General features: G+C 42.6%; 1 protein-coding gene and 1 pseudogene across 2 annotated transcripts in view; one reads left to right on the top strand and one right to left on the bottom strand.

The window, feature by feature from the left end:
- Positions 1-663, top strand: part of S100Z (S100 calcium binding protein Z) — a 54,996-nt gene extending 54,333 nt beyond the window's left edge. For both annotated transcript variants that reach the window (XM_032277909.1, XM_032277920.1), the window contains exon 3: positions 219-663. In XM_032277909.1, coding sequence (XP_032133800.1) covers positions 219-377 — 159 coding nt within the window. In that variant the 3' untranslated portion in view covers positions 378-663. The remainder of the gene's footprint in view (positions 1-218) is intronic.
- Positions 664-6,276: 5,613 nt separating this feature from the next.
- LOC116551638 lies at positions 6,277-6,821 on the bottom strand (annotated as a pseudogene).
- Between the last annotated feature and the right edge of the window lie 6,678 nt (positions 6,822-13,499).

Here is a 13,499-nt window from a genome sequence, read left to right as displayed (position 1 = left end):
GGTCTGAGCCAGGATTATACGGACCTGGGGCAGGGAACTAGACTCTAAATTTAGAGTTTGTGGCTGGTTTACACCTACCTGTCAATAGGCTCTTAGAAGTGTCTTTAGACGCTATACATGGAAATTAGGAATTTAATGTAAATAAAAGGAAGATGCAATTTCAGTTACCATCATGAACCTCAGAGCCTGGGAGTTCGAAATTTCCTTTCTCGTTTTAGTGCCAAAAGGATCCCCAGTTAGTTGATAAGATAATGCAGGACCTGGACGCCAATAAGGACAACAAAGTGGATTTTAATGAATTCGTGGTCATGGTGGCAGCTCTGACAGTTGCTTGTAATGATTACTTTGTAGAACAATTGAAGGAGAAAGGAAAATAAAGATAAGTAATGAGCTCATCTAAAGGTACAGATATGTCTGAAGTTATATACTTAATGTTCATTTATACCCTTTAGATCTATAGACCCAGTAATGTCATTTGTAGCTATAATATACGGTGCATTTATTAGTAATTAATTGCTACTATTGAATTATGTGTCCTTAAAATGCTGACTTTACATAAATTTTCCAAATCTCATATGCCCTACTTGATATTTGCCTACATTATGAGGTTATGGCTGGGCGTGGTGGCTCATGCCTGTAATCCCAGCACTTTGGGAGGCTGAGGTGGGCAGATTGAGATGTCAGGAGTTCAAGACCAACCTGACCAACATAGTGAAACCCCATCTCTACTAAAAATACATAAATTAGCTGAGTGTGGTGGCACGCACCTATAATCCTAGTTACTCAGGAGGCTGAGGCAGGAGAATCCCTTGAACCCAGGAGGTGAAGTTGCAGCCACTGCACTCCAGCCTGGGTGACAGAGCGAGACTTCGTCTCAAAAAAAAAAAAAAAAAAGGATTATATATGTGCATCTTTTTTGTCAAAAAGAGGGCATCACAAAAATTTATCTATTTCCAAAGGAGACTTGAATTTGGCAAATTTCTAAGATGGATATTCTTATCATTAAATTGTATTTTGAACTTCTTACCCTATTAAAAAAAATTAACTGGGTTCCTGATACTCTTGTGACTCTGCTTCAGATGGAAGGTGTGAGGGTCTATGAGCAGAAAGGCTGCTTAGTAGAAGTGCTGGCTTTTCAGTGATTTAGTCAGGGAATGGATAGGTTCAGAGTTAGGTGCTCAAGCCAAGAGAACTAAAGCCAGCGGCTCTTGCTAGTTGGCATATAAATACCCTCTTTGCCCCTTGGGTTGTATAATCTGAGGCAAGCATTCTACACTATTTCCCACTGCTTCCCCTGGAGCTGAGCCTCCCTCCGTAGGTCCCAGGGAGGCCACCTTTTCTTCCTTGTCTCACTTCCCTGCCCCAACCCTGTGTTTTCTGCATCTCTCAAATAAATGACTTCCACACGAACCCTCGTCTCAGGGTCTCCTTCTAGGGGAACCCAAACTATGATAGATCCTCTGGAGAATTTTAAGAAATGGAGTGTTATATTTACGCGTGTAAATGATTATCCTATCCTACTGTGTAAAGAAAGGACTGTAGAGACGGCAGTCATGGCGGGCAACCAGCTAGGAGGCTGTTGCTGTGGTCTAGGTAAGAGATGATGGTCTATCCGGCCAGCAATTCAGCAGTGGAGATGAAGGGAAGCAGTTGAATTGGTTAAGTATTTGGAGCTGGGACTGATAGGACTTGCTGATGGATTGTTAGTTAAGCATGAGGAAAAGAGAGAAGTCCAGGATGATAAAGCAGCTGCTGCTGTTTGCCCATCTGATACCTGTTTCTCCTTTCTTCCATGTATTAGAACCCTGGTTTGTGCAGGGTGGCAATGTGCCTGGTTAAAAAGCCATATTTCCTAGCCTCTCTGACAGCTGGTGTGGGGCTTGTAACACAGTTCTGGACAATGTGAGACAAGCAGAAGGCTGCTAGGGATTTCTGGGAATGTTTTGCTATTGTAGACAAGGAGCCATGTAGCTCTTTGTCTTGCACCTTGATTCCTTCGTTCTTTTTTTTTGTTGTTGGAGGTGGATGTGAGGCTGGAGGTAGAACTGTCATCTTGCAACCATGAGGACAGTGGAGAAAAAAGATGAAAGGAGCCTGGGCGTTGCTGTCATTGAGGAGCCACGGCAGAGCCTTGCTTGCCTGCTTCTGGTTCTCTCATTATGCGAGAAAAAAAAAAAAAATGACAGCTCTCTGGTTAACTGGCTGCTATTACATGCAGCCAAACGCAATCTATAAGGTTGAGAGTTTTGATCAAGCAAATGATGCAATTTACTAAATGGGAAGGACCGAGGGAGGAGTCACGTCGGTGTGAGGGCATGTGGGCAGATCAGCAGATCTGTTTAAGGTGGTATTGGACATCCAGGTGGAGTTTCAAATGGGAAGTTGGATGTAGGATTTGGTCTGGACCTCAGGGTAAATGGGGGACTGGAGATGGAATTGGGAGTCATTCGTATCTACATGGTCTTAAGCCACAGGATTAGAGGAGGTCACTCCAGATGAGAATGTGATAGTGAAGAAGAAACATCTGATGGTTTGCTATAAGGAAAAGGAGGAGCCGTAAATGATACAAAAAAGGCATGGCCGGGGAAAAGCAGGGGAGTGTAGGCTTCAGAAACCTAGAGAAGATAGCATGTGGAGAAGAGAGAAATCCATTGCGAGGCGGAGTTTCATGAAAACAAAGACTCGACCACTAGATTTGGGAAGGTGAGATCATCTGTGACATTGGTGACACTGATGGGAGTTGGATTTTGGTTACAGAAGAGCCTATCTTTCCTTCTCTGTTTGTTTTTTTTTTTTTTGAAATGGGGTCTCGCTCTATTGCCAGGCTGGAGTGCAGTGGCATGATCTCGGGTCACTGCAACCTCCTCCTCCTGGGTTCAAGCGATTCTCGTGCCTCAGCCTCCCAAGTAGCTGGGATTACAGGTGCCCGCCACCACACCCAGCTAATTTTTGTATTTTTAGTAGAGATAGTGTTTCACCATGTTGGCCAGGATGGTCTTGATCTCCTGACCTTCTGATCTGCCCTTGCCTCGGCCTCTCAAAGTGCTGGGATTACAGATGTGAGCTATCTCGCCCGGATTTTTTTTTTTTTTTTTTTTTTTTGAGATAAGGTCTGACTCTGTTGCCCAGGCTGGAGGACAGTGGTGCGATCTCGGCTCACTGCAACCTCTCCACCTCCTGGGTTCAAGCGATTCTCATGCTTCAGCCTCCCTGAGTACCTGGGATCACAGGCACACCACCACGGCCAGCTAACTTTTGAGTTTTTAGTAGAGTCTGGGTTTCACCATGATGTCCAAGCCAGTCTCCAACTCCTGAGCACAAGTGATCCGCCTGTCTCGGCCTCCCAGAGTGCTGGGATTACAGGCGTGAGCCACCGGTGCCCAGCCCAGAAGAACCTATCTTTCAATCTGGCAGGTAGAAGTTGCTCAATAAATCTATGTTTAGGGAACAAATGAAATAATCCGCCAATTGCGGACTTTCTAGTGCTAAATCCTGACATTTCCGCCCCCCCCCCTTAAATAGAATAATATTTTTTGTCTTCTTTAAACCAGTTCTGAGCAGATAGGACGGGGAGAATTTAGAGAGCAGGACATTTAAGAGAAGAAATGCAGACCATGGGTGTTTACTCATGTTTTTCAAAAGGTTATGTTGTAGGAGTTATTAAGAAATTATTTTAGGCAGATAGAGAGGAAAGGTAGTCCTTGGGAAGTTTTCATTTTTAAAGCATCTCCAGAAAATTTCTGGTAAAGCCACAGCTCTTAAAGCCAGACCGGCAACCTTTGATATGCAAATACAGTTATTAGGAACTGGGTCCACCCAACATGGCCAGGCCGGCAACCTTTAATATGCAAATGTAAGCTGTTAGAAACGGGATCCACAGGGCGGATCTGTGTAGAACATCTTGGCACCCTATATTTGCATATTAAAAGCTAGGGTGGGAGGGCCAGCTATTTCTAGGGTTACATGAATGACATGCCTGGTCAAACCAATCCCCTGAGCCCTATGCAAATCAGACACTGACTTCTCCAGCTATCGCGTATCACTGGATAGTACCTGAGGTGGGGGTTTCCTTCTTTCTGCTTTGGAGCCCCCTTCCTGTAAAACATGCCCAGTCTGAATGAAGAGACCCGTCAAGCAGGCTTTGTGTGAACAACATGGCAGTTTATTCACCCTGGTGTGGGCGGGCTGAGTCCAAAAAGGGAGTCAGTGGAGGGATAGGAGTTGGCTTTATAGGTTTGGGGTAGGCAAGTGGAAAGTTACAGATGTTACTGTTTAGAGCGTTTTTTTGTAAGCGGGGAAGTGGGTGTTAGGGTCTGGAGTCAGGAGGTTGACCAAGGTGGGTTACAAAGTCCAGTTGCCTTATCAGTTGGGGCGGGAATAAGGAACGATAGAGAATGTGTTTAAGTTCGGTTTTTACAAGTTGTTATACTACTCATGCAAGAGAAGGTCTGGACATTTTGCAGCGGCCTTTAAACTTTTCATTTTAATTTACCCCAAAGTTTACATATTTTTTTTTTTTTTTTTTTTGAGACGGAGTTTCGCTCTTGCTACCCAGGCTGGAGTGCAATGGCGCGATCTCGGCTCACCGCAACCTCCGTCTCCTGGGTTCAGGCAATTCTCCTGCCTCAGCCTCCTGAGTCGCTGGGATTACAGGCACACGCCACCATGCCCAGCTAATTTTTTGTATTTTTTTTTAGTAGAGACGGGGTTTCACCATGTTGACCAGGATGGTCTTGATCTCTTGACCTCGTGATCCACCCGCCTCGGCCTCCCAAAGTGCTGGGATTACAGGCTTGAGCCACCGCGCCCGGCCCTAAAGTTTACATATTTTAAAGTGAGTCACTAAAACATGAAAAGTAAATCCAGAATTTTCTTCACCTTCTAGTCTAGGATGGACATTTTTAACATAAATGGAAAAACAATGTTCATTTCATGGCATTTCTAAAAATCTATTAAAAGTGGGTAAAAGCAATCTCTGTTTTAAATTACATTTCAAATGAGTAAGAATTACATGATGCACCAAAAGTTCTTTTCCAGTAAAAGAGAGGCTTTCTTTTCCTAATGTTAGGAAAACACAATTTTGTAGAAGGCAAAATTGATTATTTCTTATGCCCAGGGGCACTGGCCTTTGCATTTGCTGGAGTTTAAATAAATGAAGTTTAAACATTCAAGGACCGTCTCTGAATGAGTACATTCTAATGTTTAACATTTTCTCATTGTGGTTATTAGATAGAGCAGCTTATGGAGACAAAAGCCTAGGCTTGCTTAAGAGCCTGGGTTTGAGATGTGACTAACAATGCCAATAGCAAGAAGGCTTAAGCAAAACAAAACCTTAAAATTTAATTTTGTTTTGTTTTGTTTTTCTAGATGGAGTCCTGCTCTGTCACCCAGGCTGGAGTGCAGTGGCACAATCTCGGCTCACTGTAGCCTCTGCCTCCCAGGTTCAGGTGATTCTCCTGCCTCAGTCTCCTGAGTAGCTAGGACTACAGGTGCATACCACCACACATGGTTACTTTTTGTATTTTTAGTAGAGATGGCGTTTCACCATGTTGGCCAGGCTGGTCTTGAACTCCTGACCTCAGGTGATCCACTGGCCTTGGCCTCCCAAAGTGCTGGGATTACAGGCATGAGCCACTGTGCCCAGCCGAAAATTTAATTCTGAAAACATGTATATCTCTTCCCCCGCAAAGATAGTGGGAACAAGGAAGTCCTCCCAGAGGCAGAGGCTTGAGTCAAGTCTTTGGTAAGGCAAATAAATGGAGAAAGATTATTTAAAAAAAGAGAGAATATGGCCCAAATCACGAGGGTATGAAAGAGCACACCTGCTGATGTGGTATGCACCTGTAGTCACAGCTACTTGGGAGTCTCAGGCTGGAGGATTGCTTGAGCCCAGGAATTTGACGTTGCAGTAAGGTATGATTGTGCTACCACACTCTAGCCTGGGTGACAGAGTAAGACGCCGTGTCAAAAACAAACAAAGCAGGATTTGTTTGAGAGAATGCAAGTTCTGTTTGTGACATCCCGAGGGTGTGGGGTGTCAGAGGGCAGGAGATGGGCTACAGAGGTGAACAGGATTCAGAATCAGAAAAGGCCTTGGATGCTAATGTGAGAAATTTGAAATTTATCCTCCATATTATGGGAAACCATTATAGGATTTTACAATTTCTCCTTTTAACTTAAAGCAGTTTTGCTTATGTTTCTAAATATCCTCTTAAAATTTTTAAATCTTCAAAGCAGTGGCTTTGAACCCTTACTTTACATTACACTTATCTGTGGTTTTTTTTTTTCAGTCTTTCATATGATTTTATTTTCTTCCTTCAACCATAATAATATGATATCCAAATTTTGTCTTAACTGGTGGGTCTGTAAACACAGGCTTATCCATCCCACTTACAGGCAAGGCAAATGCTGCCTCTTGAAATGGTCCCACCATGGACTCTCTGGTCATCCAACCCAAGTCTACCCTTTGCCTGGCTTTATCTTCGCTATATTGTGCGGCCACTTCATTGAATCACATCCTGGACTTTAACTTTTCCATGGCTTCCATGATTTTGCCATGTTTTTCACATAGAATGTATCTGGCCTTTACTGCATTGCCACCACCTTTGGGACCTTGAGCTTTCTTGTCAGCACTGTCACTCCCAGAGGCTGCTCCCCCTTTCCCTGCTTTTCCAGAACCACTTTTTCCTTTGGGTGGCATCTTGGAAACCTGCTGTTGAACCCTGAACTTACCTGTGGTATTTTAAAAAATATAGATGAATAAACCCCAACTCATTCAAATTCCGATTTAATTAGTCTAGGGATGGGCCCAGGCATCAGCATTTTTTTTTTGAGACGGAGTTTCGCTCTTGTTACCCAGGCTGGAGTGCAATGGCACGATCTCGGCTCACCGCAACCTCCGCCTCCTGGGTTCAGGCAATTCTCCTGCCTCAGCCTCCTGAGTAGCTGGGATTACAGGCACACGCCACCATGCCCAACTAATTTTTTGTAGTTTTAGTAGAGACAGGGTTTCACCGTGTTGACCAGGATGGTCTCGATCTCTTGACCTCGTGATCCACCCGCCTCGGCCTCCCAAAGTGCTGGGATTACAGGCTTGAGCCACCGTACCCGGCCCAGCATCAGCATTTTTTAAAGAGCATCAGGGGATTCTAAATTCAACCAGCATTGAAAATTATTGCTTTTATGGTGAATTGCTTCAACCAATCAGATCAACATCTGACTGAGGACTGTCTAGGATGGCAGCTGCTTCAACTTTGATGAGCATGTGAATCACCTGGAAATCTGACTCAGCTTCAGTAACTTGGGGTGGAGCCTGAGATTCTGACTTCTTAACAAACTCCCAGGTGTTGCTGATGGTGCCAATAGAAATGGTCTAGACTTTAAGATGAAGAGGAAGGGGTTTGAATGGAAGTATGGAGAAGTCGTTTGGAAACACTGGCACCTGTAGAGTAATTCTTGCTGGGGCATACTTTCTTGGCAAGAAATCAGACAACACAAGAATATTAGATAGACAGAGGGTGCAGGGGAAGAGGAGAGAGTTGGGAGACACCAGAGAAGAACATGCCTTAGGGGCCTGGGAGGAGGAGGACGGGGAGGGAAAGGATGCCACCAGACCACCTCAGAGTAAAGGTCTTGGGCAAGTTATTTAATTTCTTTAAGCCTCATTTTCCAGCATGTCTCAAATACAGTGGCTCACATGTATTGGAACAAACTAAGGGTACTTATCAAGCTTTAGGATTCCCAGGCTCCAACCTAGTTCAAATGATTCCAAATGGAGGAAGAGGAAAGGTAAGAATCTGCATTTACAGCAAGCACACCAGGTGATTATTATGCACCCTCAAGATGGAGAACTAGAACTTTGATGGTAAAATAAGATAGCAAGCACCCTGAACACATGAAGTGCTCAATAAGTTGTAACCATGGTGATGACTATGGTTATGGTGATAGGGTGAACATCTCTGGTCCAGCCCAGACTCTGCAGAACATGGGTTTTATGCATCCTACTCTTTCAGATGAGATCAGGCACATTCAGGGTGGTATTGACGAAGGAGACCCAGGCATCTAGGATCACCTCCCCCTTGACTTCCACACTGCATTTCAATAGAAGACAAGGCTGGCCGACTGGCGCCTCCTAAATCACCTTCCTCTAAATAGCAGGCGTGGTGTGGGGGAGTCTCTCTGGAAGACATTGTTCTTAAACAAGATCAAACCCCCACCCCACTCCTCCATCGACCAAGACCCTTTCATATGTGATTTCTAAAACTGTAAACCCAAGACCCTTTCACTTGTAATTTCTAAGGCTGTGAGCCTAAGATTCTTTCATGTGTAATATCTAGAGTGTAAGCCTATAGAAAGGCAGAGCTTCTCTTTGTTAGAGGAGCTTGGTCGTTTAGACAAATTGTCACCTGGCTCCTGGCCATAATAATAATAAACACCTCTTCCTTCCCAGTTTGGTGTTCGAGAGGTCTGTTTCTTGTGGCCAGTCCTGCTTCAGTATGGCCATAGACCATCTTACTCTTTCACATTGGTCCCTACCAAAGATGTCTGCCAGCTGCTTGCCACAGGAAAAGTGGGGGCACTTCCACATGACTGTATTTCTCTTGACTTCTCCAGCTTTCTCAAAAGGCTTCTTTTCAAGAGGAACTCATTAAACAGTGTTTACAAGGAACATTTATTATGATGGTGTAAAACTGAAGTCAATGAGGTGAGTCTCAACTACTTTAGAGGTTTATTTCGCCAAGGTTGAGGACATGCGTAAGAAAAAGGAACACAAAATCACGAGAACATCTGTGATCTGTGCTTTTTTCCAGAGAGGGTTTGGGGACTTCAATTTTTCAAGGGGAAAGAGTGGGCAGTAAGGGAAAGAAAGTAAAAAAAGTCAGGAGCAGGAAGAGAGATAAAAGAGGCAAGCAGCTGCATTCTTCTGAGACTTTGATCAGCGTTTATTGAATTCACATTTTACTTGTGAAAAGAGGGGGTAGAGGAACCGTCAACTGTACATTCCCTGTAGCTCTGTGAATCTGCATTTTTACATAAGATAACGTAAACTTACAGTATAAGAACTATAAGTTCTTTATGAATTTGTCTCAGGTGAGTGGAGGGGTGAGTCTTTCTCCTGTCTCTGTCCCTTACCTATGAGAAGAGAGGCCATTGACTTACATAGGGTGAAATTCAATAGAACTCTGTTTTAGGGTAAAGATCTTGGGGTCCACAAAAAATTTCCAGGCCCCCAGGGGAGGAAGTGACCTATCTTTGTAGCTCTTATTTAGGAACAAAATGGAAGGTAGTTTTGGGTAATTCAGTTCCCAATCTTAACTTTTCCCTTTGGCACAGTGAGTTTGGGGCTTTGAGATTTCTTTTTACAGTGGAAAGTGTCTACTATATAATATTAATGTTAAACAACAGGATGTTTGATTGACCCAAATTTGGTTTAAAAAGTACTATAGCATGAATTTTAAAGGTACTGCTTTGCTTCTACTTGCAGTTTTTAATTTTCTTCCTTTCTGTCAAGAAAAGATCAGGCTCCTTTGCAAAGGGAAGGTTTGTGATGGGGTAGAAAGCAAAAGTTCAGCCTGGCCAGCATGGCGAAACCACTCTACAAAAAAAAAAAATAGCTGGTATGTTGTCACCCATCTGTAGTCCCCATTACTTGGGAGACTGAGGTGGGAGGATTGATTGAACACAGGAAGTCAAGGTTTCAGTGAGCTGTGATTGCATCACCGCGTTCCACTCGGTGACAGAACAAGACCTTATCTAAAAAATAAATAAATAAAAATAAATAAAAAAGCAAAAGTTGCCAGAAAACCACTTCACTTTCTAGCTTTTGTTTTCAAAAGTCTAAACCATTGAGACAATTATGTTCCATGCCTCCAGGGAAACTGTCAAGAGCTAGGGAATTGCTCTTGAGGAAAATACTTCCTTCGCCCTGATGGAAATATTTTCTCAGAGACTAAAAAGAGAGTCCCTTGAGCACTGGGGGAATGAGGTGTGTGGGTCCCCAGGAGCAGATGGGCATATGACCTCCCTGGAGGATCTTCTAATATTTAACATTTTCTCAGCTTCCCCTTGATCCACGAAGGGTGCACTCTGCTTTCCTACCATCTCCTTTTGCAAATCTTGCATTGTGTTCTCTGATTTTCCTTTGGAATACAGCATCCATTATCCTGAGGCATGTAAACAAAAATAACATTCTAAGGCCCCCCAACTATCTGAATGGACTTCCTCCTCAGCTAGAGCTCTTAAAATTTAACCTGAAAGACTGGTTCAGGTCATGAAGGGAAGTAGGGGTCTGATGTGCTCGTTATACCTCTTTGGCATTAATGCCAACACAGACTTTAAGATTGATAAGAAACATTTTACAACCTATTCTCTCTGAAGCCTGCTAGTTAAAAAGCTTCATCTGCATAGTAAAACTTTGATCTCTACAACCTCTTATTGCAACCCAGACATTTCTCTCTATTGATCCTGGTCTTCAGACAAACTCAAACCAGCTGTCAACCAGAAAATGTTTAAATTTACCTATAGCCTGGAAGCCCCCTGCCACTTCAAATTGTCCCGCCTTTCTGGACCAAACCAATGTATTTCTTAAATGTATTTGATTGATGTCTCATGCCTCACTAAAATGTATAAAGCCAAGCTGTACCCCAACCACTTTGGGCACATGTTCTCAGGACCTCTTGAGGGCTGTGACAGGGGCCATGGTCACTCATATTTGGTTTAGAATAAATCTCTTCAAACTATGTTACAGAGTTTGACTTTCTTCCTTGACAGACATCAGCCAAAATTTTAACAACCATATACATACATGTGGAAGAAAGACTGGAGGCCCACCAAGGTGTTTGCCACAGATGGTGACATTGTTGGTGATTTAAATATTTTCTTTATACTTTAAATTTTAATATTTCAACAATGCACAGTAATCAGAAAAAAGTGCTATGTTATTTATTTTTATTAGAGAATTCCCTGAAGCCTAGTTTTAAATGTCTCTCTTCCTCCCTTACCCTATTCTTACAAACTGTAGTGTCTTTTTCTCTGAGACCCCCTCTTAAGCCACGTGTGGTCACTCCCCCACAGCATTGTCAGTCATTTCTTTAAAATGACTGTGGCACCTAGCACAGCACCAACAAATCAGAGAAGCCAAGCACGTTTTCTGAAAGGAACCTGTCTTGAGAATGCCCAGGATTCTTAGTTAATATTATCACCGTTTTAAACTTGTTTACTGTACAAGTATAGCGCCAACCAAATAACAGAGCCAACTATCCCTTCATGGAAACTGAGCAACTTATAATATGCTAGTCCTGGAGTTCCTCAGGAATAAGGAAATTATCTAAAGGAGTTATTGGCAAACATCCCTATCAGCAATTCCCAAATGATAGAAATTTGGTCATCAAATATTATCTAGTGCCATCAAAGAAACAATTGAAAGTTAATGCCCAATGACAGTTAAAAAAAAAAAAACCCTGATGCCCACCTAAGTCATTTTAATTTTTAAATTATTTAAAAATTTTTTGGCCGGGCGCGGTGGCTCAAGCCTGTAATCCCAGCACTTTGGGAGGCCGAGGCGGGTGGATCACGAGGTCAAGAGATCGAGACCATCCTGGTCAACACGGTGAAACCCCGTCTCTACTAAAAAACTACAAAAAATCAGCTGGGCATGGTGGCGCGTGCCTGTAATCCCAGCTACTCAGGAGGCGGAGGCAGGAGAATTGCCTGAACCCAGGAGGCGGACGTTGCGATGAGCCGAGATCGCGCCATTGCACTCCAGCCTGGGTAACAAGAGAAACCCTCCGTCTCAAAAAAAAAAAAAAAAAAAAAAAAAATTTTTTGTGGATACCTAGTAGGTATATTTCATATACCCCATATATTTATGGGGTATATGAAAGGTTTTAATACAGGCATGCAATGTGAAATAAGCATGTCATGAAGAATGGGCTATGCATTCCCTCAAACATTTATTCTTTGAGTTAAAAGCAATCCAGTTATATTAAGTGATTTAAAAATATACAGGGTTTTTTTTTTGTTGTTGTTGTTGTTTTGAGACAGAGTTTTGCTCTGTCGTCCAGACTAGAGTGCAGAGGCACAATCTTGGCTCATTGCATCCTCTGCCTCCCAGGTTCAAGCAATTCCACTGCCTTAGCCTCCTGAGTGGCTGTGATTACAGGCACCCACCACCACACCTGGCTAATTTTTGTATTTTTAGTAGAGATGGGGTTTCACCATGTTGGCCAGGCTGGTCTCAAACTCCTCAGCTGACCTCAAGTGATCCACCTGCCTCGGCCTCTTAAGGTGTTGGATTACAGGCGTAAGCTACCGTACCCACCTGATATACAGTTATGTTATTGACTGTAGTCACCCTGTTGTGCTATCAAATAGCAGGTCTTATTCATTTTTTCTAATTATATTTTTGTACCCATTAACCATCCCCACCATCCTCCCCCAACCCCCTGCTACCCTTCCCAACCTGTGGTAACCATCATTCTATTCTCTATGTCCATGAGTTCAATTGTTTTGATTTTTAGATCCCATAAATAAGTGAGGACATATGATGTTTATCTTTCTGTGCCTGGCTTATTTCACTTAACATAATGATCTTCAGTTCCATCTGTGTTGTTGCAAATGACTGGATCTTTTTTAGGCCTGAATTATACTCCATTGTTTATATATACTACATTTTCTTTATACATTCATCTGTTTATGGACACTTAGATTGCCTCCAAATCTTAGCTGTTGCAAACAGCTAAGCAACAAACATAGGAGTGCAGGTATCCCTTTGATATACTGATTTTCCTTTTTTTTTTCCCCCACCCCTTCCTCAATATACTGATTTTCTTTGTTTTGGGTATATACTCAGCAGCAGGTTTCAGTAGCTAGATCATATGGTAGCTCAATTTTTAGTTTTTTGAGGAACCTCCAAACTGTTCTCCATATTGGTTGAACTAGTTTGCATCCCCACCAATGCATGCAAAGTTTCCCTTTTCTCCACGTCCTCATCAGCATTCATTTTTACCTGTCTTTTGTAAGTCATTTTAACTGGGGTAAGATAATATCTCATTTGTAGTTTTGATACATATTTCTCTGATCAATGATGCTGAGTACCTTTTTATATACCTGTTTGTCATTTGTATGTCTTCTTTTGAGAAATGTCTATTTAAATCTTTTGCCCACTTTTTGATTGAATCATTAGATTTTTTTTCCTATAGAGTTATTTGAGCTCCTTAAATATTCTGGTTATTAATTCCTTGTCAGATGGGGAGTTTGCACTGTAGGTGTGGGGATTTGTTTCTGCGTTCTCTAGTCTGTTCCATTGGTCTGTGTGTCTGTTTTTGTGCCAGTGGCATGCTGTTTGGATACTATAGCTCCGTAGTATAATTTGAAGTCAGGTAATGTGATTCCTCTAGTGTTGTTCTTTCTGCTTAGCATAGTTTTGGCTGTTCTGGGTCTTGCGTGGTTTCATTTAAGTTTTAGGGTAATTTTTTCTATTTCTGTGAAGAATATCATTG

The sequence above is a fragment of the Sapajus apella genome, unplaced genomic scaffold (assembly GCF_009761245.1).
Source record: "Sapajus apella isolate SASKATOON/1434 unplaced genomic scaffold, GSC_monkey_1.0 scaffold1, whole genome shotgun sequence".
Taxonomy (NCBI): domain Eukaryota; kingdom Metazoa; phylum Chordata; class Mammalia; order Primates; family Cebidae; genus Sapajus; species Sapajus apella.
The sequence above is the reverse complement of the archived record's forward strand: the minus strand, read 5'-3'. Positions and strand labels throughout refer to the sequence as shown.